This window comes from Melanotaenia boesemani, chromosome 6 (genome assembly GCF_017639745.1).
Source record: "Melanotaenia boesemani isolate fMelBoe1 chromosome 6, fMelBoe1.pri, whole genome shotgun sequence".
Lineage (NCBI taxonomy): Eukaryota > Metazoa > Chordata > Actinopteri > Atheriniformes > Melanotaeniidae > Melanotaenia > Melanotaenia boesemani.
In genome coordinates this window covers 4633494-4659959 of record NC_055687.1, presented here as the reverse complement: position 1 = coordinate 4659959, position 26466 = coordinate 4633494, and the positions used below count along the sequence as shown (strand labels likewise).

Below are 26466 nucleotides of genomic sequence, written 5' to 3'. Positions count from 1 at the left end.
AAGTGTGTCTTGTGACTAAATCTATGTCCACATTCATCACAGCTGAATGGTTTCTCTCCTGTGTGGACTCTCATGTGTATCTTTAGAGCTGCTTTATGACTACAAATTTTACCACAAACATCACACCCAACAGTTTTTTTCCCTGTGCGGACCCTTTTCTTCAAATTTACATTTGGTGTCCCTTTAAAACATTTCTTATGGTTGAAACAACTCAAAGGCTTCTCTTTTAAATGTCTCTGGAGAGATTGTTGGTCGTGAAACTCTTCATTACATTCAGAGCAACTGAGGGAGTTGTTGGCAGTGTTAAACTCTACATCATCGTTTAGACCTGAACCATGTGCCCTGGTGTCATTCCAACTTTTATCACATCCTGATTCGGCCACAGTTCCTCTGGTTCCTATTCTATGCAGAGAGGATCTGGATCCTGCTTGTCCAGACTCCATTTCCAGGGAACCCCCTCTTCAATCACCAACAGCTGTTGACCATCTGCAGGTAACACTGAAATACAAAAAGAAAGATCAAGCTGGATTTCAAGACCACAAAGCAAAACAATTCCCACCTCCTCCCCTCAGAGCTTCTTCAAAGTCACACCTTAAAATGTCTGTATGCACAATATCTCAGCCCCCACCCCCACTGTACACAGTGTTGACGGAACAATCCTTTCTCTTTCTGAGCCGCCGTATGGTGGACCAGAATCTTCTCGAAGCTGTCCGGAAGTCATTCTCCATGGCCTCTCCAAACTCCTCCCATGCCTGAATTTTTGCATTTGCATTAACGACCACCGAAGCTGCGCTCCACTGAGCCCGCCGATACCCATCAGCTGCCTCTGGAGTCTCACAGGCCAAAAAGACCCGATAGGACTTCGTCTTCAACTTGATGGTATCCCTCACTGCTGGTGTCCACCAACGTGTTCGGGGGTTACCACCATCCGGCCCACACAAAAGGATACCACCTAGCACAACCGGTACACAAAACACAACACCACCACCACAAATGAGGGGAGACAAGACGCCCAGTCTTGCCTCTTCCTCCGAAGGTGAGGGAAACAAATCAATCTCACTCCACACACGAGCGAACCTTCTCAGCCACCACAACCGAAAGGAGGCCGACGGCGAGTGCACCCCCACCAGGCTTCAAATGACAGGCTCACCACACACAATTGAGCAGCTAAAAAGGCATAAACAAAGGAGAGTGCCTGAACATACGCAGTCTTTGCACATCCGCAATGTCTACACCTTCGCCAGGGTGTCAGAACTAGTGTCGGCATCTCAGGGGAGGACAACAGGTACTCAACCTGCAGCGCCTTCTCAACGTATGAGAGGGAAGTCCTCCACCTCAAGCAGGGTCGCCCCTAGGCCAGAGCGCCCTCAAAAGCTGCAACTTCGCGTTCAGATCACGTTCACCTTTACACACAAACACACACACTCCCGCAGGAGCCATTGCCACAACCGCTCCAAATGCCCGTCACCAGCATGTAGAGAATTCACCCGAAGGCACCATGCTCCACCGGAAGCTGCCAGCAGGAAGCTCCTTGAAAATAATAGTTCCCCAAACACACTCACAAGAAAAAAAAACAAATGGCTAAATTCTCCACACCGCGCAAAACCCCAGGAGATCCTTCAAGGTGACAATAGAAGAAAATCTCCCGGACAAGCCCCCACTTGTTACGACCCGACTCAGAGGTATGGAAGGGCGTAACAAAGAATACGGTGTGGACAGGTGGTAAGTTATAATGAAAGCACATTTATTTACAATTCCCGTGAAAAGTGATGGACAACCTGTAAAACAAAATAAAGATGAGCTGGGGTTAGCGGACCTGCAGAAAGAAACAAACCAAAACCTATACCAAACACTCACCGAGTGCACACAAAGACACGACCGCAACTCGGTGAGGAAACTATAACCAAACAAAAGCAGCAGGCCCATAAACTAAAGTAACCGTTGTCACAACACAATAAAACACTAACCTAGCCCAGCACTAAAATTATCACCATAAAGTAAACTTAACCACAAGACTAAACACTGTAAGCACCCATTGTGGAAAAGGAGGTGGTCGCGAAACACACACACACACACACACACCCGGTGCACAACTTGAGAGGGAAAGCGGCCTGAGCCATCCCGGCTCTCCCCCTCCAGACTTGCCTCGGCTGCAGCCCTTTCAGCCTGAGCTTCCCCGTAGGCTGCAGCCTGACTGGTCCAGAGGAGTGCCAGTCACACAGGGGCGGGGACAAAGGCGCTAGCCTTAGCCACTCCAGGCAGCGCTCTGCCGCCCCTAATCAGAATATAAACGGCCACAGTTGTCTCTGACAAGCACGGGCCGTAACACACCACGACAGACACTGACGACCGTACGGCCACAGCTGCGGCTGGCCGCATCAACAATAGAGACACAGAACACAGGTCACTCGGACTCAATGTCCCCCGCCTCACCCGGGATATGGTTGAAGCTCTGTCGGAGATGAGAGTTGAAACTCTTTCTGGCTCTGCCAGACATTCCCAGCAGACACTCACAACACGCTTGGGTCTGCCAGGCCTGACCGGCATTTCTCCCCAACCATCTGAGCCAACTTACCACCAGGTGGTGATCAGTTGACAGCTCCACCCCTCTCTACACCCGAGTGTTCAAGACATGCGGCCGCAAGTTTGATGATACAACTACAAAGTTGATCATCAAACTGCGGCCTAGAGTGTCCTGGTGCCAAGTGTACATGTGGACACTCTTATGTCTGAACAAGGTGTTCATTATGGACAATCCATGACACACAGAAGTCCAACAACAAAACACCACTCTGATTCAGATCAGGGGGGCCATTCCTCAGGATGAGCCCATTGATAAATATGTCACGGATCTGAGAGATTTGGCCGGTACATGCAACTTCGGTGACATAAAAGACTCATTAATAAGAGATCGCATAGTATGTGGTACTTACAGCTCTGCCATTAGGGAAAGACTGTTAAGAGAAGAAAATTTGACCCTTGATAAATGCATGCAAATATGCAGAGCAGCAGAACTGTCAAGAGAGAACAACAAAACTATACAAGGGGAAAACAGAGGAAGAAATACATGCAATAAAAAGAGGTCCAAGAAAAGACAGAAAGAGTGAGATAAACTGTAACTATTGTGGAATACTACATGAGAAAAACAAGCTCAAATGCCCAGCTTACAGCAAAACATGTAAAAAGTGTGGAAAAGAAAGCCACTTCGCCACAAAGTGCAGAACAAAACAAGGGGAAAAAGGTAAAAAAAAAAAAACAGACTGGTACACTCAATCTCAGAGTCAAGTGAGTCATGTGTGGATATCATGACCATTAAGAATGTGTTGGAATATCAGGAAGGAATAAACCAAGTAGAGGAGGCGCAGAGCAAAAGACGACAGCTCTTTGCAGGGATGCTAGTCAACAATAAAGTGATTGACTTCCAGATAGACTGTGGCACTACTTGTAATGTTATACCACTACATCTGCTGAACCCAGACACACAACTGGAAAAGTCTGAGAAAGTACTTGTGATGTACAATAAATCTAAGCTGAGACCACTGGGAAAGTGTAAAGTTAAACTCAGGAACCCCAGAAATGACAAACAGTACAGGCTGGAGTTCCAAGTTGTGGACCAGGATGACAAAATACCCTTGCTAGGAAGAAACGCCAGAGAGGCTATGAAACTGATCACGGTGCAGTATGAAAGCATTCTAACCATAGACAACATAGGGACAGAACAAAGTCTGCAACAGACACCTGCAGGGAAAGAGAGAATGATGGATATAGAGTCCATAAAGACTGAATTCAGAGCGTATTCTCAGGCATTGGTTGTCTAGAAGGAGAGTACAAGATAGAGATAGATAAAAGTGTCCCACCAGTAAAGCTTCCAAAGCACAGAGTCCCAGTAGCCATGATGACACCGCTCAAAGAGGAACTAAAAGACTTGGAGGAGAAAGGCATCATAGCACCAGTTGAGCACAGTACTGACTGGATAAGCAGCATGGTGACTGTAACCAAGCCAAATGGCAAACCAAGAATCTGTATAGACCCCAAACCGCTGAAGAGAAATCATTTTCCTCTACCCACCATTGATGACATCTTACCTGAGCTCTCCAAGGCCAAAGTATTCACAGTGTGTGACGTGAAACATGGCTTTTGGCATGTTAAACTGGATGAGGAGTCGAGCTATCCCACCACATTCGCAACCCCGTTTAGGAGGTACCGTTGGCTCAGGGTGCCAATGTGTATAAGTCCAGCTCCAGAAGTTTTCCAAAGAAAACTGATGCAAGCGCTAGAGGGTCTGCCAGGCGTGTACGTCATCGCTGATGATGTACTCATTACAGGTGAGGACGACACACAGGATCTAGCGACAGACAGTCATAATGAGAACTTGAGACGCTTTCTACTGAGATGTAGGGCAAAAGACATTAAACTGAACGCTGACAAGCTTAAGCTAAGGAAAGAGTCAGTTCCTTATATTGGACACCTACTGACGGCGGAGGGCCTGAGAATCGACCCTGAGAAGGTGCGAGCGATCACAGACTGGCCCAGACCCACTGACGTTAAAGGGATACAGAGACTGGTAGGGATGTTGAACTACCGGTCAAAGTTTTGCTCACACCTGTCTGACGACTGTGAAGTTTTGAGAGACAGTATGTGGGAGTGAACTGAGGTACAGGAGGCTGCCTTTAAGAGACTGAAAGAGAAAATCAGTAAAGCACCACTGCTGAAGTACTACGACCAGACTGAAGAGCTGACATTGCAGTGTGACGCCTCAGATACAGGTCTAGGTGCTGCATTGACTCAGAGAAGCAAACCAGTTGCCTTTGCGAGCAGAGCCCTGACACTCACAGCAATGGGGCTATGCACACATAGAGAAGGAATGTCTAGTCATAGTATTTGGGATGGAAAAATTCCACCAGTACACATATGGTAGGAGGGTGACAGAACAGAGTGACCACAAACCATTAGAGAACATTGTGAGGAAACCACTATTTAGTGCGCTGAAAAGGCTTCAGAGGATGCTTCCGAGACTACAGAGGTATCACATTGACATGACGTACGTACCAGGTCGAGATATGCTGTTAGCTGACACACTGAGCAGAGCATACTTACCTGAAAGCCATCCAAGGAGACGCAGAGACGGACATAGAGAAGATCAATATGATCAGCTACCTGCCCATTTCGGCAGAAAGATTATCTGCCATCAGAGATGCGACTCAGGGTTGACGCTAAGTTGCAGAGACTGATAACGCTGGTCCAGACAGGGTGGCCAAAGAATAAGAGGGACATGGATCTGGATATCCAACACTACTTCGCCTTTCAGGAGGAGTCAAGTTACCAAGATGGCATTCTGTTCAGGGGAGAGAGAGCAATTATTCCTGACACTCTGAGAGAGGACTTAACCCACCATATACATTCTTCGCACCTGGGAGTCGAGGGATGTCTCAGGAGAGCACGTGAGTGTGTATACTGGCAGGGCATGAATGACAGGCTTAAGACCTTTGTTTCGAAGTGTAACACTGGCCGATCAGTGGACCCAAGACAACAGAAGGAGATACTGCAACCACATGAGATCCCAAATAGACCCTGGTCTAAAGTTGGTACAGATCTATTTACGTGGCGGGATAAAGCATACATGATCACAGTGGACTATTATTCAAACTTTTGGGAAGTGGACAGATTACTGGACACCACGACCCTCAGACAATGGCCCACAATATTCATCCCGAGAGTTCAGAACATTCAGCCAACAGTGGGAATTCGAACATCGGACTTCATCACCTGGATACCCACAGAGTAATGGGAAAGCCGAGTCCGTTGTTAAAATGGCAAAAAGACTGATGCAGAAGGCCTCTGATGCAGGTCAGGACCCGTACTTGGCTATTTTAGACCACAGGAACACCCCTAGCCAAGGCCTGGGTACCAGTCCGGCACAAAGACTTTTAAGCAGGAGAACAAGGACTCTTCTGCCCACGAAGGAGTCACTGTTGGAGCCCAAAGTCACGATCAATCTTCAAGGACTGAGAAACAACAGGAAAGGACTGGAGAGATATTATAATCACACAGCCAAGTTGTAGGAGCCATTCTTTCCTTTCCTTATTTGGTCCAGGTTCATCACGGTGGTGGTTATTGTTTATATTAAGAACGGCACAGGTGACTTCAATTCCCCTCCGCTATTGGTGGCGGGGTGGAGGGGAAGGGCATAAATGGGTGGAGACGGCAGAGCGCGGTGTGCTTGGGTAACAGGAGGTCATACGGTTTTTTACCGCTATATTTACGCTATATTTACGCTATGCTACGCTAAGAGGATACACTGACAGAGAATGCTGAGATCACGCTGAAAGTCACGGTGATAGTCAGCAAAAAATGAAAGGTTAAGAAGTCAGAGAACGCAAACCAGATTAGCACCTGGACACGTCTTACCTGTTGATCGTCATAGCTCATTAGGCTCATCTTTATCACTTCCACCTGCCGTTGTATACCGCCACCTTGGAATGCAAGTAACTATCTTTTGTGCAATAAATGGGAGCTAACCCGAACAAACATCATCGTCTGGACGGTATTTAATTGAAGCGCATTATAACCAGGATCCCCCGTACCCAGAGCGACTAATAAAGGATAGGACAAGATAGTCGCTACACAAGTATTTGGATTTCCTCAAGGAGGGAGACAGCGTGCGAGTACAGCCCTTTGACCAACGCAAGATCTGGAAAGCTGCAAAAGTGAACAGACCAGTAAGCCCGAGATCATATGAGGTTGAGCTGGAGTCAGGTGGAGCTGTGCGAAGAAACCAACGTCATCTCAGACATCACCGCGGCCGGCCTACCCCTTCGACAACGACACAGACTGTGGTGACGGATGGTCCAAGTGGGGATATCATTATTACCACCAGGTCTGGCCGTCAGGTTAAAACACCAACATATCTGAAGGACTACTGTACATGAGGTGATCATTAGTGTGTCTGTTTACTGGTTACATACAGTATTGCAGTTGCACTGTGAGTTGTAATGTTAAAGAGAAAAAAAGAAAAAAAAAAAAGGTGAAGAGTACGAAGACCAGAAACTGTTGTTAGAATAACAAAAGAACAGATAATGCATTTAAGTTAGAGTTTGAAATAAATGTATTTTTTTATTTTGAGACAGAGTACAGAAATGGTAGTTCACTGATTAAAAAAAAAAAAAAAAAAAAAAAAAAAGAGAAAAGATGTGACAAGAGGGATGTTAATATTACGTGTTCCTAGAGGGACGTATTAGAGTGTGACACGGGAGAGTGAGGGAACCGTAGAATGTGATGTTCGTAAGTGCTGAAGAACAATAAAGTTCCAGTAAGAAAACACCGGCATCCTTCATTCTGTTAGAGCAGCCGCAACTGAGAAGAGACAGAATGAAACAAGGTGGATGGAGGAGGAGGAGCTGAGGGGACGGACTGGTATGGAGACATGGAGGAGATCAGAAAGGTAGGGAGGAGCGAGGTGATGGATGGCCTTTGTAGGTGAACAGCAGGATTTTGTAGTGGATGCGGCAGGTGACGGGGAGCCAGTGGAGCTGCTGCAGGACAGGGGTGATGTGATGGGTGGATGGGGTTCTTGTAAAGACTGCTGTGTTCTGAACCAGTTGAAATTCATGAAGTGCTTTCTGGGGAAGACCAAACAGAAGGGAGTTGCAGTAATCAAGGCGGGAAGTGACAAGACTGTGGACAAGTTAGGGGTGAGGGAGTGGCAGAGGCGGTTGATATAGCGGAGGTGAAAATATGCTGACTGGATTATTTTGTTGATATGTGATGTAAAAAACAGAGTCCTGTCGAGAATGACACCCAGACTCTTTTAGGGATTTGGGGATTACCAAAGTATTTCTATTCTTTACTATTAGAAGTATACTAGCAAATTTAGAAAAACAAAAGGAAAATAAACCATTGAACAGGTAACATTTTTATTTCTGCTCATTCTTAAACAAGGAAGTCTCGTTGCTAAGCAAAGAACATAAACTTTTTCCAGTCAGGTTGAGATACATTTTGACTTTTCGTTTTCTCCCGTTTTGGGTAAATGTTTGGGAAGCCAGCCCAAATCTGCCCACCAGAGCCAGTTAAGTGAGTAGCTTTTGACCACAAACATCAAACTTGCAGTGACGGACGCAAAAGAAACCACCAGATCACTTTGGTTAAATTACGACCAGGACTTATTGTTTTACAGACATACCCAGCTTGTTGGGCTGGGCGATTAATCGCATTTTAATCGCAATTACGATCTGGGTTTTCAACAATCATAAAAATGAAAGGATCCGATTATTTTTGTCCTTCGCAGTTTCCTCTTGTGCTGTTTTCAGTTGCAAATCGAGCGCAGCAGGCATTGCAGCGCTTTGCTGCAGACTCCTCCCACAGTCCCGTCTGCTTTGGTTTTATTCAGCGCAAGTTGCAAACACCTCGCCAGTTATGGGCTGGACACACGGGAGGCGACGTCGCTCCTTCTCCATCATTTTCTATCGAACTTGCGTGATGAGGCGGAAATCGCTGTCCTCCTCCAGCCAAGCGACAGGCAACATTCGTGCATGTGTAATGTTGCACTTGTTCACGCAGACGTGCACATGGGGGCTTGCGACGCAACACAAGAAAATAAAAAAATGTTCAATTTTTGTGAGTTGCGACTAAATAATCTAGAGACACAAAGCGACAAACGTTATAAACAAACAGAACTTTTTCTCAGTTAACACAGTGATTAACCCGGGATTTAAGAAACTCAGTAACACTTTGGACAAACGGAATCACGGCCATCTCGTCTCCATGTTAGTGGAGTGTCTGCCAGCCCTGGATGATGAGGGTGGTGAGGGTGGTGTGAAGGACGTGGCTACAGTCCAATGTTTCACCACCGCTACGGACCTGTGGTCAAGCTGCACCATACAGCCGTATAGAAATGTCGCGCTACATTTTATTGACGCGGAATTCGACGTGAAAACGAAATGTCTTCAGACCCATTTTTTCCAGATCACACCGGGCAGAACATAGCTGCTGGTCTGAGACAAACAATAGCTATGGGGACCTGGTAGAAAGAAACTAGTCTGTATTACCACAGACAAGCTTACACACACACACACACACACACACACACACACACACACACACACCACACCCCGCGCACTCTCTCTTTCTCTAATTGTGTTAAATAATCGAGATCTCAATTTCAAACAAAATAATGGCGATTATCATTTTTCCCATAATCGAGCAGCCCTACCAGCTTGGAAATTTTTCCAAGCCAGGAAAGTCAAGGAGGGAGAGGACATGACATATTTTCTGGCACCGAATTGAGATCCAGTTCTAACACCAACCTTGAATGGCTTCTGTTTGAGCATCGGTGATCAAACTTTTCTGAGCTTCTGTTTGCAGAGGCACAAGTCAAGGCTGCCTGCGTTCTCCCTGACTTTTTGATATTCTTTTGAACCCTTAGCAGTTGCCATAAGAAAAAAAGGGAAATTAAAGGAATTCATGCCAAAATATAGAACACAAGTCTTTATGCTGATTTTCCTCCAAAACTCACAAACATCTCTCCCCCAAATAATCACACTCATTAACAAATTTTCATTAACTGGTCTAAGACTACAGTTATGCCCATTAACTGTGACTTACAAAAACATACCCGATACTACAATACAGTCTGGAAACATTATTTAGCCATGAACATTTCTCCCATCAGAACTAACAAAGATAAATTATATCCAGCCACTAAAAACAATAGAGGATGATTTCATGGTGGAGGTGCTTACCATATCACTGATGGCTGCAATATCTCCAAATGGCTTAAACCTAGCACTGTGGATGAACCAGGATTAGACGCAGGGCAAGCAATACGTGAGGATCTAGTCATCTCTGACCTTTTTTCATAGATTTAGCTGACTATCATCGGAGAACTAGTGGAATAATGTCTCCTAATCCTGCAGTATCAGTGACCTGCAGTGAGTGTGAGCAACTTTCTTTGAGATAATACAGCTTGAGAAGAGGTGAAACGCTGCAAGGGATTCATATTAATGAGGACTTTGTTTACTCTATTGCAGCTTCTGTTCAAGCTACTGAGTCAAATTTACATACGCGAGGTCATGTCGGATGTGGAGCCTCCCGCTACAGACCTGGCTAATACACTTCTTAGGATGTGTTCAAAATGACACTGGAATAGCTGGGGAACATCCCAAACCAGACGGTCAAACTGATCTCTCCTACCGGAAAAGTGCTGGTGCCAGACCAAAGTCATCAACTCCAGCCAGAACCTGGTCTGTTCGTCGCAGAGGGAAATCCAGTAAGACATTTTAAGCCCCAGCACTCACTCCACCACCTAAAGTCTCACTGCATTATAAATATATGTTGAAAATCAATGATGATGAATGTAATGCAAGGATCAATAAAAACTTGAGAAATAGACCGAAAACTCTGCCAAGGGCTAACCAAACCAGAAGGAGAGGCCAAAATTCCATAACCAGGACGACTAGAGAAGCTATCGCACCTCCACACAAAAAGAAATAGAGTTCTGATTGGGGACTCTATAACACAGCATGTGAGAATGGCAAAGACAGAAAATCTAACTTCGTCTAATACATCAATCAGGGAACTGACAGAGATGTTGCCGACCATTCTGTAATTACATCCAGATGGCATGAAGATTATTATCCACACAGGGTCATTTGATATTTGAGGAGGAAAACTGGCTCCGAGATCCCGAAGAAAGACTTTTCTCTGCTGTTGGAGAGACTGTGTCAGTTTGGAGCACCATGTTTACTTTTCAGGACCCATTCCTACAGCAGGTAAAGGATTTGAACTTTTCAGTAGACTTCTTGGCCTGAACACGTGGTTGTCAAATGCATGTATCGCCCATGGGATAAAGTTCACTGATAACTTCAATATGTTTTGCAACTGTAATGAGCAACTCATACCTTATGGTTTATATCCAAACCTAACTGAATGCAGATTACTTGGTGCACACTTGCGTCATGCTGTTGGGATGGTGAACTCAATCATGAGTGTACAGACAAGATCGAAGGACACGGCAGTGAGGCGATCAATCCCCAGCTCTCCACATCACCCAAGGTCTTCAAAGGATGTCTCTATCCTAGTCTGGACCCCAGCGACAACCATTTACCATGAAATACAGGGCCCCTCATCCTCCTCTTACATCATCTGTCCTGGCAGAGCAGGGCACGGGAGGATGTGCAGAAGGTTCATGGAACAGCAGCAGAATTCACAACAAAGATAATATGCCATGATGCGTTCAGGGTCCTTGCTGTAGTAGATCACAGCTCACAGCTGTTCTGAGATCAGGCCTGGACTCAGTGGGATTCCAGTGTTCGTAAAATAAGGAATCGAACACTTCTGGGGTGAATAGATCTAATCTGTTAAATGTACCATGTAGAACTCAGAATACAACAGAGACCAGACTTCATGACGCTGCTGTACTTAATATTTAATCTCTGTCCAAAAAGTCACTGTTAGTTAGTGATTTCATTTCTCATAGTTTAGACTTTCTTTTTTTTACAGAAGCAGATTTAAAGGAGACACAAGTGCTACATAAGGGGTATATTTTAAGGGATGTTTCTAAAATCCTATTTTTAATCATCTACAGGCGTCCTGGACACTGCAAATTTATTGATGGATTTTCTGAATTATTGTCAGTTATCTCTAATGATTTTAATCATTTTATATTAACTGGGGATTTTAACATTCACATAGATAACATGCCGGACGGTGACAAATGTCAAGGAATTTTCTTCCATATTGGACATGTTTGGTTTGTGGCAACATGTAAAAGAACCGACCCATATTCGAGGTCACATTCTGGACCTGGTTATTTCAAAGGGTGTTCATATTTCTTCTGTTGCGGTCACTGACTTGGCCTTGTCTGACTATTTTTGTATTTTTGTTTAATTTACTGATCACTCAGAATGTCCAACCAACCTGCTCCTCGGTTAGGAAGAGGTACATCAATGAAAGAAAAAGTGCTAAGTTTGTGGAGGCCATAGCTATGTTGCCAACAACCAGTGTAGAGTCAGTTGATGGACTCCTGGATAATTTCAATCTGAAAATCTTGAATGTAATGGATGCTGTTGCACCGATAAGAATCAAGAGCACTTTGATCAAACAGAAAACACCATGGAGAAACACCACTGTGGTTACCAGCCTAAAAAGAGAAAGCAGAAAAACTGAGCGGAAATGGTGGAAAAATAAACTTCAAATTCACTATGAGCTGTACAAACAAAGCCTGCATAACTATAACAATGAGCTGTGCAAGGCCAGAGAGCTGCATTTATCTGAAATGATTAACAGGAATGTCAACAATTCTAGCACACTGTTTACTATGATTGACAAAATTAAAAATCATCATAAAAACATAAGGCCAGAGCTCCTTTCCACTGAGAAATGCAACCAATTTGCCAACTTTGTTTTAGCCCAAAAATTAAAACAATTAGGCAAAATAATAATTCCACACAGTCAAACAAGAAAACTAGTTTGTGTCTAAAACCTGGAAACAACTGATGTTATGTCACAATTTAATATGGTCAATTTAAAAATCCTACAAGAAATAGTTTAGCATTTGAAATCAACAACATGCACTCTGGACATGATACCATCCGACTTTTTAAAAACAGTTTTTACCTCAGTAGAAAGTGATCTCCTACTGATAGTTAACAGCTCACTGGCATCAGGCATTTTTCCCAAGTCACTAAAGATAGCTGCTATTAAGCCACTCCTAAAGAAAAGGACTCTAGATGCCTCTATAATGAACAACTATAGACCTGTCTCTAACCTCTTATTTATTTCCAAGGTTATTGAAAAAGTTGTATTTCACCAGTTTCATGACTTTTTAAATGAAAGTGGAAATCTTGATAAATTTCAGTCCGGCTTCCGACCTCATCACAGCACTGAAACAGCTCTGGTCAAAGTGCTAAATGACATTAGGTTGAATACTGATTCTGGTTAAGTATCAGTCCTGGTTCTGTTGGATCTCAGTGCTGCGTTTGATACTGTAGATCACAGAATCCAGTTGCACAGGCTGGCAAACTGGGTTGGACTTTCTGGAGTGGTTCTTAACTGGTTCAGGTCCTATTTAGAAGGCCGGAGTTATTTTGTTACGATCGGCCGCTGTGAATCCAAGCGAGTGGCCATGACTTGTGGAGTCCCCCAGAGGTCAGTCCTTGGACCCCTTCTGTTCAACTTATATATGCTCGCTTTGGGTCAAATATTACAGAACGATAGTATTAATTATCAAAGTTATGCTGATGATACACAACTTTATGTCTCTGTCACCAGACGACTGCAGTCCACTAGACTTATTGTGTCAGTGTCTGGAGCAAATAAACACCTGGATGAGAGAGAATTTTCTACAATTAAATGAAGACAAGGAGAAAAGGGTCAGCATCTGTAAACACCTGGGGATTTGGGCTCTTAAAATCACCAACTTTTGTTCGTAAACTTAAGGTGTTGATAGACTCAGACCTGACTTTCAGCAGCCACATCAAAGCTTCACTATGATAGCTTTTTACCAACTCAGACACATCAACAGAAATACACGTTTAGTCTCCCGCAAAAACCAAAAGAAACTCATCCATGCGTTTATCTCCAGCAGGCTGGATTACTGTAATGGTCTTTAACAGGACTTCCTTAACAGAGCATTAAGCATGCAGCTCATCCAAAACGCTGCTGCTAGAGTTTCAACCAGGACTAAGAGATCTGAACACATCACACCAGTTTTGAAATTTTTACACTGACTTCCAGTCAGTCACAGAATAGATTTATTTTAAAACCCATTTTTACAATACCACCAGCTTCAATCTATTATATGTAGAAAATATACCATTAACCAATTAAACTTGCAGCCACCTATTAGGGTGGCAGAATTCTTGAATCTCGATGCCCTAAACGTATATCAAAAATATATAGACTATTATTTAAGCTAGAAGATTCAATCTCTCTTCCAACATCAAAATGAGAGGCTGACTTATCCAGTAATTTTAATCAAAATGAATGGTCACAACATGTTTAAACAGCTTTAAAATGACTAAGAATTCAAATATTCAACTAATACTATTTAAAATACTTCATAGAATTCATTATACAGGACAAAGGATGTGCAGAAGGGGTCTGTTACAATTCAATATCTGCCCACATGGCACTGATAACACGATTGAAAACTACTTTCACGCCTTGTGGTCCTTCACTACTGTCCGCAGGTTCTGGCTTCAGGTATGTAAAAGTAATATTCCTGCAAACCCCACATTCTGCCAAGTAGGTGACTTGGATGACATTAACATGGTAATTAACTCGGTACACATGATTCTCACAGTTTTAAGCATCACAAATAAAACTATCCTTGTGAACTGGAAAAGCAAAAATTATATGTGTATTCAGCAATTTAGCAATTTCTTATGAGACCACATCAGTACTGAGATAATGTCAGCCTCCTCAAAGAATCAGTTAGCTAAATTTCACTCCCTCTGGTCCCCTGTGATTACCTGCATCAGTTAGTGTAGGTGGATGATTGTGACCATGTCACTTTGGGGGTTGGATGTTGGCTGGGGGTGCCAGACGGCTGACGGTCCTTGGTGGTTTCCTGCAGTGGGGATGTGGTGATGGCTCTGTGTCTGGCTCTGTCGTGGGGTTGTGGGGGGACTGCGGGTTGTGTTGTCACATGGTGGTGGGGCATGGGTCACATGCACTGTACACAGTGTTGATGAAGCACTGCCTCCCCCTCCTGAGCTGCCACATGATGGACCAGAATCTCCTTGAAGCTGTCCGGCCATTCTCCATGGCTGCTCCAACTCCTCCCATGCCTGAGTTTTTTTCCTCAACAACTGCCAAAGCTGCGGACAGCAGAAAAGGCCAGGCCTGACCAGCTTCCTCCCCCACCATCTGAGCCAACTCACTACCAGGTGGTGATCAGCTGACAGCTCCACCCCTCCCTTCACCCAAGTGTCCAAGACATGGGGTCGCAAATCCGATAATACGACTACAAAGTCGATCATCGACCTGCAGCCTGGTGACAAGTACACGTCAAAACTCTCATGCCTGAACATGGTGTTTCTTGTGGACAGTCCATGATGAGAACAGGAGTCCAATAACATAACACCACTCGGATTCAGATCAGGGGGGTCGTTCCTCACAATCACATCCCTCCAGCTTTTATTGTCATTGCCCACGTGAGCATTAAAGTCCGCCAGCAGAATGAGGGAGTCCCCGAAAGGAGTGCTCCCCAACACCCCATCCAAGGACTCCAAAAAGGGTAGGTACTCTGAACTATTGTTTGGTGCATAAGCCCAAACCAAAATTCGGACCTGTCCCCTTACCCAAAGTCAGAGGGAGGCTACCCTCTCTGCCACTGGGTTAATCCACAACGTACAGGCACCAAGTCAGGGGACAATGAGCATGCCCACACCTGGTCCACGCCTCTCACAGGGAGCAACTTCAGAATGAAAGATGGTCCAGCCCTTCTCATGGACAGTAGTTCCAGAGCCCAAGCTGTGCACCGAGGTAAGTCAAACTATATCTAGCCGGAATCCGCTCAGCCTTGCACACCAGCTCAGGGTCCTTCAGCTCCGAAGAGGTGACGTTCCATGTTGCTAGAGCTAGCTTCTACCACCGAGGATCAGACCGTGAGGGTCTCCACCTTTGGTCACCGCCCAGCTCACATGCAGCTCAAACCAAAAGAATGCCCCCATGACCTCGTGACCCAAAATGCAGCAGGGAGGGCTATTCTTGCTCAACAGGTCTGCTGAAGGACTGCTGAACGAGAAGAGGAACCCTTGACTGGGAGGCCCGACCCCAGAAAGAGGGAAGAGGGGCAACGCCAATGCACAATACACATTCACATGAATTTACATGGCATGCACTCACATAGTCACACCTACTGTAACAGTATAAGAAGGGAGGTTAGGAAAGGTAGGCAGGTCTTTTTGGCTGAACCTGAAGGCTCTGCACCCCGTGTATTAGAGAATCAGCAGCTAAGGCTAAAACACACCTCCTTTTAAGAGACATGTATTACTTCCTTTTTGCTGGCTAAACAAAGAATTGTCAATTCTACTCAATCTCTGGTGTTTTCTGCCTTTCTTTATAAGTGGATTTTGAACATTCTCCTTCTTTAATGAATATTTACAGGTAATGAGAAAATTTGACCCTTCAGACACAATTGGAAAATAATTTATTTCTAACTTACACTTTTATATTGACTCACTCTAAACTATCTCCTGACGTCCTCTTTTCTTTTCGTTCTGACTGAGGCAACCACCGTTAGCACCGCTGACAGTAGCAAGAAGCGCTAGCTTGTTGAACAGAGTGACTGACAATGAAAAAGTTCTCTAGTGCGTCCAGCCTTAAATTGAATATTAGGAAAAGCAAAATCTTATGCTTATATAAAACATGTAAGACTAACGTGTGCAATATTCCTGTTAAACATTGTGTCAAATATCTGGCCATTCACATTACAAACTATTTATTTCTCAGGCAACAACAAAATTTTGCTCTAACAATCAAGAAAACCAATTGATTTTTAACCTCTGGCTCCAAAGGGATCTTTCAATGTATAGCAGAACATTACTAACTAAAGCTGAAGGAGTGTCAAGACTTGTATACCCAGCTCTCTCTCTCTCTCTTAGTTAGCGACTCCGTCTGCAAAGAAATCAATGATCCATCTGGAAAAATAAACACCTCCTTAAAAAAGCTATTCTTGGACTAGAGAAGACTGAGGAGGGACCTGAAGCTCGCAGCTTCTTCCATCTTAAATACACCTTTAAAATGAGATGGCTTGCTAATGTTAATAAAAACCCTGACTCCTTCTAAAACTTTATCCAGAACCATATTTTCAGCTCTTTAGGAGGCTCAGGATTTCTACTGAACTGCAACTTTACTGTTTTAAAATTGCCAATAAAACTCAAGATTTCACCAACAAGCTCTGCTGGCCTGGAAATGATCTTACGTTCACAACTTCTCTCCACACAGATCTGGAACAATGACACCTTACTGTTAAAAACAAGAGTTTATAGAAAGAAGATTGGAATAATCTAATTGTAATTACAGACATTTTTATGATAATTGTCATGTTTACACTTATGAACAATTCCTGAAAGCAAAGTCCTTTCCAGTTAAATCTGAAGACTTTGCTATACTAACAAATGCCATTCCTTCAGGTGTCATTGAATTATTGAAATGTCCCTTAGCTCAAAACCCTCCTAACCTGCATTCACACAGCCTGACAATCAATGGTACAGATACCACTAGTAGTAAATGTACCAACAGTCTGATTAGAAAAAGATTTCTCTGACAAAATAAAACTACACCAGAGGAAAAAAAAAAACAAAAAAAAAAAACAAAGCAACATAAAATGGAGAAAAGTGTGGATGACCCCATTTCAGTTCTGTATATCCATCAAAATCAGAGAAATTCACTTTAAAGTCCTGCATAACATTTATCCCTGCAAAGCAAATATTTCCAGGTTCCTTGATATTGACTCCACTTGTACCTTTTGTAATAGTGAACCTGAAACTGTCATGCACTTGTAATTGTAAATTCTCTTTATTTTGGTCAGACACTGAAAGTTTCATATTAGCAAAGAGCAGATTTTCTATATCCTTCACACCAAAAGAGGTCATCTGTGGCTCCGAATGCAAAGAAAAACCTCTCAATCATGTTATCAATCTCCTGATAATAATGAAATATTTCAATCATAAATCCAAATTCCTTAAGACCGATCAAAACTCCACTATATTGCAGTGTTCTTTACTTATATTTTTCCCTGTTAAGATATATTTATATGTACATCTTTCTTCTATTTCTTGCTGTCACATGATGTTCCCCATATACCAGACTTTTGTACTCTACTCCCTGACTGGAAATGGCAGTAACAGTCGGCATAGCAGAGGGAGGCAGATGGACATAACGTTGCTCATTTCATAAACATGGTAGATCTTAGCCCCACAGATCCACCACACCAGAACATAATCTCACTAAGCTCCAAACATCACAACCACACACTTCCTGGGAATATGACCACTTACCGATTAAATCAAACACATCACACCAAGGTCTGTTAATTCTTACCTTCCTTCCCGACGAGGGTCCCGTTAAATAACAAGTCTTGGTCCGATCCTTCTCCCGCCACGTCGTTTCTCCCAGAGAGCTGGTCTCCACAGAGGACAGAAAGCAGCAATAGTCAGTATCCAGATACGCCGAAGTCTCCAGCTGTAGTTTCACCTTTTCATTAAAGAATATTACAGAAAATACCTGAAAACAAGTGAAGCGGATCCTCGAGATCTTCTATCTCCGCCTCAATTTTGTAATGTTTCTTCTACTATTAAAGAAACTTTTGTTCGGTTTAACAACGTTTGTAAACAAGCTGTAGCAGAAGCAGCAGCACCGTACGGCCACGTACTCACGTTAGCATCAAACGTTCTTGCTGCGTGACCCGGAAGTCAAACCTCCCGTGAAGGGATGCACTGCCCTCTAGCGGACGGAGGTATAAAAGGTTCCTACTGTCCCATCCCAACAATTTTCCTCATATTTAGTTATCTTCCTTAACAATACGATTTAACATAAAACATAAAACCCCATTTGTGCATGAGCCTGTTTGTTCCTAAAAACACAACATTTATTTTAACAACCATAAACAGATATCTACTTTTAGACCCAATCTGTCTTTCAAACAACAGGCCAGTTTAGTCTGTTTTCTTTATTTATTTAAATAAAAGGACACACTGCTGTCTTTGGTGTTAGTAATAGCCGGTGATTTAACGTAAAATAAAATACATAAACGCTAAAACGATACAGAAATATGATGGAAAAGATGCGAACAATGTTTCCATTTGCAGTTATCTGACAAAACATTTAAGTTTATGTTGCTCCCTGCTAATGCTACTAGCTAATTACTAGCTAAACATTAGCAGTAGCTAACAAAGATATCAAACACCAAATCCAGGGACTGGTTCCCTATAAATTAACCTTCTGAAAAGCAGAAAGAAATTAAAACTGTCTGTGTGTAATATGTTCAAGATGCTGACATAGACTATAACCTTATCTTTTTCTTTCTCTACTGTTTCTCGTATTCCACTGGCTGTTATACATATAAGTACGTTAAGTTTCCTTTTACCACACACATATTTAAGTTTAGTTTATTTTATGTTATAATCAACTGTTCTTTTGTAAGTGCTGGAGTAAAGTTGTTTTTCAATCCTATAAGTTCATCTTATATTAGCTTGTTGCACAACTACAAACTAGTTAATGAACTTAATCATTTGTAGAAATTGATAGCATGACTGTCATTTTTTGGTATGAATAAATGTGGTAATACTAAATCTAAACAATATTTCTTTATCAGTCTTTTTAGGTTGAATGCATACAGTTTACCCTTTTAATATGATTTAATGTAATATTTCACTGCACCAGTATTTTAATTGTTCAAATTATATGAGATCTAGTCTTAGAAAAGGATTTATTCTAGGTGGGATTGAAACCTGAACTATTTAATATATGGTATGTGTACATAGGTGATTTGAACCATAGAGGATAGAGGCAGGATCAGAATGTCAAATTTGTGTTGTGAAAATACAAATGATCTCTAATAATAATAATAATGTATGTTCAATTAGAAGAACATTCTACAGGTTTCCCACAGCAATGTAAAAAACTAATTCCAACGCATGACTTTGCCTTAGAATTATTTTCTTAAAATTAATTATAGATTCATAAAAATCATTAAATTTGATTTAGTCAATGAAAAGCAAATCTGATGGTGTATGGTAACGCAATGTTCTTTCCATGCTTCCTCAGTGGGCGGTGTTATGGGGCAGTGAGGATCCAAATCTGCTCAGATGCTTGGCAACAGACAGCACTTTTTCTGGTTTTTACACACCTTTGAGCTGGACCAGGGTGATTACAGTCTCAGTTTTCATGTCATGTAATGTTTCCCTGATGGATGTTGTCTTGCACCCCCCTCACAATGTCCTTCCTGAAGGTATAATCCTTGTCTACCTTCAGTGGCGTCACCACATACTTGTAGTGCTGGTGTCATGGATTCGTTTAATTTTACCCAGCATGTGTCTGTGCCCACACATGCCAAATGCTTTAGAAACACATCATATCCTGGATCATTTTCGGTCTGGCTTATGCAGGGCTCACTCCACTGAAACAGCCCTGCTCAGAGTCTCCAATGGCATCCTGTTTATTTATTGATTTATTTCAGCATAGTGAAAGTAAATAAAACATATTACAGAAAGGAAAAAAAACAACAACAACAAAAAAAAAAAAAATACAAAGACCGAAAGGGTGTAGGCTGAAGCTAGTAGCTTATAAAATGCCTACCCATTACTAAAACAATGTTACCAATTTTCTATAATTTACTAAATTGACATTGAAAAAAGATTTACATCATTACCACAATTGCTAATAAGGGCAACAATTGAAAAAAAAAAAATTACCCACAAAATCTTTTGCATGTCATTTATCATGATACTTCATTATTATGTCATTTATGTACTTTCTTTTAAGTGATTTCAAAGTAGAACTCATTTTTAAGTCATCAGAACAGTTTTTCCACAATTTGACACCAGTGACAGATAAACAGTGAAACTTAACATTTGTCCGTACCCTGGGTTTGCTAAACATTTTATTTCCTCTAAGTTCATAACATTTCTCCCTCTTTTTAAACAGCCTCTGGATACAGAATGGCATTTGATTATTATTAACTTTATACATGATTTGAATTGTGTTGTAATCTACTAGATCTCTGAATTTCAGTATGTGTAACTGAATGAATAGTTGATTTGTTGGTTCATAATACTTTTTTTTTTTACAAATTATACGTATGGCCTTCTTTTGCAGTAGAAAAACTGAATTTGTGTTTGTGTGGTAAGTATTTCCCCATATCCCTACACAATAGGTCATATATGGAACAATCAATGAGTTATATAGAATAAAAAGAGATTTTTGACACAGATAGTCCTTTACTTTGTACAGTATTGCAATAGATTTTGACATCTTGATTTTAACATAATTTATATGTAATTTCCAATTTAGATTATGGTCTACAATAACTCCTAAAAACTTAATTTCTGTAACTATGTCAATTTCATGATTTATTATTTTAATTTTTTTGTAACTATTTGATGTACGTTTTGCAAATATCATACATTTTGTTTTCCCAAAGTGAATGTATAATTTGTTGACAACAAACCATTGGTTAATAAACTCAAACTCTTTTTCCACTGTGTCCAGAAGCTGTTTTAAGTTGTCTCCACTACAAAAGAAAGTTGTATCATCAGCAAATAAAATGCACTTTAACAACTTGGAAACAGGACATAAATCATTAATAAACAGTATAAACAATAAAGGGCCTAGTACAGAGCCCTGTGGTGCCCCACATGATACCTGTAATAACTCCGAATCAAATTACAAATTGATATCGGTTCTCTAAATAACTCCGTAACCATTCAAGTGCAACACCACGGATTCCATAGCCATGTAATTTTCCAAGAAGTAAATTATGATCGACCGTATCGAACGCCTTCTGCAAATCCAAAAATACACCAACTGTATATTCTCTTCTATTAATTGCATGTTATCTGTTCAATAAATGTCATTAGTGCCAGTGAAGTGTTCCGATTTTTTTTAAAGCCATATTGTTGTTCACACAGTAAACTGTACTTATCAATGAAGCCATTAAGTCTTATGGCAAATATTTTTTCCAGTATTTTAGAAAATTGAGGTAACAAAGATATGGGTCTATAATTCAGCAGCAAATGTTTATCACCAGTTTTATATAAGGGAATGACTTTTGCTATTTTTTACTTGGTCACCATTAAAGTACTGACAATCATGTTTTATATTGTGAAAAAAGTGGTTTTCAGCATCAATGTCATTTTCTGCACTATTTGGTCTGTGCTCTGTATATTCAAATCCTTTAAAACGTAAATCATTTTCCATAATATCTCTTTCACGATTAATTATACTAAGCTCTATAGCTGTGTCGGTTGAAATCATTCTGTCATTCATCATACACAATAAACCCTTTACAGCCCACCATCTTGACTGGTTAGATAACCAGTTTCATGTTGAAGATTATCACTGGTATTTTTTCAGTTCTGTTATCTCTCTGATGACTAGAACCTTCACCTGCTCTGGGGGTCCCATTCAGTTTAATGTATACCTTACAATCTGAAGTCCATGTTGACTTTATTTTTTTTCTGTTTTCTCATTAGTCGTGCCTGTCTTGCGATGTCTGCATGTTTTTTTATGAGGTGTTCATTAACGTAAACATTAGTTCCTTTCAGCTTTCTTCCCTTGTTGAGCAGTTCTTTTTTTTGTTTTCTGTTAGTGAAGCGGATAATGATAGCCGGTTTTTCATTTTTATTTTTTTTTGGAAGAGGGTGACATGCCTCTATATCCTTACTTTCCATCTTTATGCCCTTGCTGTCAAAGTAGGCAATAACTTGTTGTTCTTGCTCTGGTGGGTCCCCAGTTTCCGTTGCTGTAACCCTTGCATATGACCGGTGTGTGGTTTCCAGACCACTGATTATCACATCATTCATTCTGGAGTACTGTTCCAGTTCTGACACTCGAAATTCCAGGAAGGCAATTTTCTTATCCTTTTCCTTGTTTTGTCTTTTCATGTCTTTTATTTCTCCCATTAGGTCCATAATCACTTTTTGTTGTTTTGAAATTGTTGATATTTCTTGAGACATAAAGTTAAGAGACTTTTTTATTTCTTCTATTTCCTCATCAGTGACAACATTTCTTTTGGGTGGCATATTGAAAACAAACTCACCAGTGGTACAGGAGACCAGGTGGCTGTAAGCTGATGTAAATCTAGCCTAATGGCTAATAGTCATTAGCATGGTACCTGGCTAGTCAAGTAGTCACAGCCAGGCTCCTCTTCGTAAACTCAGCGGCTAGTGGTGGTACTCGGGCCCGATGACTGCTGGTAGCTCTGGGCCTGGTGGTTACTGATGTCTCCTGGGCCTGGTGGCCGCTGATCCCTCCTGGGCCTGGTGGCTGCTGGTAACTCCCGGGCCTGGTGGTTGCTGATGTCTCCTGGTCCTGGTGGCTGCTAATCCCTCCTTGAAACTAGTTGTTTGTTGTTTGTTTGCTGCTGGCACAGAGTCTGGTCATGGTAGATCCTGGGCCTTCTTTCTGACTTCCCTCGATAAAACGTCTTTGTCCGATCCTTCTTCCGTCCGATCTTTCCTTCCCAGCGAGCTTGAAAGGATGTAAATCAAATGTATTCTCTGACCAACAAACACAACACAGAGTTGCAGTGATGAGGTCTTCTCAGAGTGATGCTGGTCATTGCTTTGTGTTGTTGTTACTAGACTTTACCCCAGCTTTTGAAACTGTAGATCATTGTGTCCTGCTGGATAGACTGAAACACTGGGTTGGGGTTTCTGGATCTGCTCTTAAATAGTTCTCCTCTTATCTCTCTGGGAAATTAGTTTCTGTGGCTGCGGCAAAGTTCACATCTTCTTCATCTCTTGATTATGGTGTTCCACAGGGATCTGTTCTGGGTCCTGTATTGTTTGTTTTATATTTGCTGCTTCTGCAGACATTATAGGCTCTTTTAAAGATATTTCTTACCATTGTTATGCTGATGATATTCAACTATTTATTTCTTTTAAACCTCAGCATGTTTTTAAGATTCAGAGCTTGCTTGGATGTTTGGATGCTGTCAGGAGCTGGAACTTTCTTCAGCTTAATGATGCAAAAACCGAGGTCCTTGTTTGTACCCCTGATAGTTTTGCCCCTAAGATAGCTGAGAGTCTTGGCCCACTTGCCTCATTTATTAAGCCCTTGTTTAGGAACCTTGGTGTAACTTGTGAAAGTAGTTTTACATCATATGATAATCACTCATATTTACTCATATAATAACCACAAGTATAATCCTTCTTCTTTATTCATTTATTATTGTTTACTCATTTATTACATTACATTTTTCATACTGTGTTCTCATTTTACAGAATATTATAGTTATTGCTTTTCTCCTGGGTTTTTGTGCTTGTGTGAAGTCAGACTGGTCACTCTCTTCCAGGCCTTGGATATGGGAAAGTTGAGACTAGTAGTTGCACCTGCTAGATAGTAGCCATTGTTTAGAAATACTAGCCTGTATTTCAGGCCTCTCAGGCCTTGGGTGCCTGGATCCTTTCTGGGAAGTGGAAGACAGTGGTGCCATTTAGTCTCCTTCCATTCGGTTTATCAGTTTTTGTTGTTGACCTTCAGCTAGAGATGGGCTGAATAAAACTGTTTTCTCTAATGTAGCAAGGCAGAGGTCTCTGCTGAGAGTTCAGGAGACCGCTCTCCACTTGCAAGTAATTCTGTATTCTATACTTCTCCTGTAATAAACTTTATGTACTTTTACTCATACCAGACCCTTGGTAATTTTTCTACTACAAACTCTTGACCCTGCACTGTCTTTAGATGCTCATATAAAATCACTTGTTCACTCTTGTTTTTTTATGATCCCAGAAACTTTGCCAAGCTGAGTCCAGTTGTCTCACCATCTGAGATGGAGATGATCGTTCATGCCTTCATCTCATCTAGACTTGATCATTGTAATTCCATCTTCACGTGCTTAAGCAAAAAATCTCTTGATTGTCTCAAATTGTTCAGAACGCTGCTGCAAGGCTGATAACAAAACCCTCCAGATTCACTCATGTCACTCTGTTACTAATTCAGCTGCACTGGCTTCCCATTTGTTACAGAGTGCATTCTAAAATTCTGGTTTTAACTTATCAAGCCCTTCCTGACCAAGCACCTGAATGTATCAAAGACCTTCTGCAGCCCTACATGCCCAGTAGGTCCCTGAGATTAAGTGATCAAGGTCTGCTGGTTGTTCAGCTAACACGGCGGAAAACTAAAGGTGACAGAGCTTTCGCAGCAGTGGCTCCTTCCCTCTGGAACTCCCTTCCTCTCAGCCTGAGATCTGTGGACTCCATAATCGCTTTTAAAAAAGCAGCTAAAATGCATCTTTTTAAACTTGCTTTTACTTACTTTTATTTCTTTTTATGTTCTCTGGGTTATTGTGTTATTTTGTGTTCTGTTTTATTGTTAAGCCCTTTGTGATTTTTATCTTGAAAGGTGCTATATAAATAAACATTTACTAACTTACTTTACCTGCTCTTGTTCTTCTAAACTTGCCTAGACTCCCACAGAAGGACAAGTTATCTGTTCACGGCTGTCCGTGAACGTTTGATTATCAAGCGCAGAGAACAGTGACTACGGTTAAGGAGAGAGGCAATTATTCAAAGTTATGTTACAATGTTTTTAGCTGTTAGCTACAACATGTAGCCCAACTTAGCACTGACTATACTTACATCAATTACATGGTACAAACTTAATGAGCTTTATGTACATTATGCATTTTCTCTTTGGGATTAATATATTTTTCAATTATTAGATGGAGTTAGGGATAATTCTGATGCGGAGGCTGCGGTCAGAGGTCAAACTTTGTTAGCAACAAGTGGGAACATATATTTAAATTTAAAGGAAAAAAAAAAAAACAAACTGCACTGACAATTAATTCCTCACAGACCCTCCATACTCTGTCTCCCAGTGGTAAAGAAATACAAAATGGTAAACTAAGATTAAAGCAGTACAGTGGGAGATTACTACTTTACTGGACAATCAGAGAGAAGCAGTGTGTGAGACCTTTGTTCAAGCCTGTCTTAACACATTGTTTACAGATTTGCAAGAAAATCCTTCAAATGTATCATGTCATGTCATTTTGTGTGGACACGCATGTGTCCTTTTAAAGAGACACACCACCGAAATAATTCACCACAAACCTCACAAGGAAAAGGTCTCTGTCCTGTGTGGATTCTCATATGTTGGTCTAAGCTTGTCTTCTGACTAAATCTATGTCCACATTCATCACAGCTGAATGGTTTGTCTCCTGTGTGGATTCTCATGTGTTTGTCTAAGTTTGTCTTGCGACTAAATCTTTGTCCACATTCATCACAGCTGAATGGTTTGTCTCCTGTGTGGATTCTCATGTGTCGGTTTAAGTGTGTCTTGCGACTACATCTTTGTCCACATTCATCACAGCTGAATGGTTTGTCTCCTGTGTGAATTCTCATGTGTACGTCTAAGCTTGTCTTGTGACTAAATCTATGTCCACATTCAGCACAGCTAAATGGTTTGTCTCCTGTGTGGATTCTCATGTGTACGTCTAAGCTTGCCTTGCGACTAAATCTATGTCCACATTCATCACAGCTGAATGGTTTGTCTCCTGTGTGAATTCTCATGTGTTTGTCTAAGTTTGTCTGGCGACTAAATCTATGTCCACATTCATCACACCTGAATTGTTTTTCTCCTGTGTGGATTCTCAAGTGTCTGTCTAAGCTTGTCTTGTGACTAAATCTATGTCCACATTCATCACAGCTGAATGGTTTGTCTCCTGTGTGGATTCTCATGTGTCGGTTTAAGTGTGTCTTCTGACTAAATCTATGTCCACATTCATCACAGCTGAATGGTTTGTCT

The 26466-nt window shown here is 41.7% G+C and overlaps 1 protein-coding gene and 1 long non-coding RNA gene across 2 annotated transcripts; both read right to left on the bottom strand.

Moving 5' to 3' along the window:
- Positions 1-18385, bottom strand: LOC121641704. The gene is made up of 3 exons (XR_006010756.1): positions 18229-18385; positions 18046-18124; positions 1-498 (listed from the first exon to the last, which is right to left on the bottom strand). It is a non-coding gene; the product is annotated as an uncharacterized LOC121641704 (long non-coding RNA).
- A 6665-nt stretch (positions 18386-25050) lies between these two features.
- Positions 25051-26465, bottom strand: LOC121641703 (gastrula zinc finger protein XlCGF8.2DB-like; the record flags this gene model as incomplete). The annotated part of the gene is made up of 1 exon (XM_041987991.1): positions 25051-26465. A coding segment is annotated over one exon (759 nt), but the record flags the coding sequence as incomplete, so codon positions are not given.
- Position 26466: the final 1 nt, after the last annotated feature.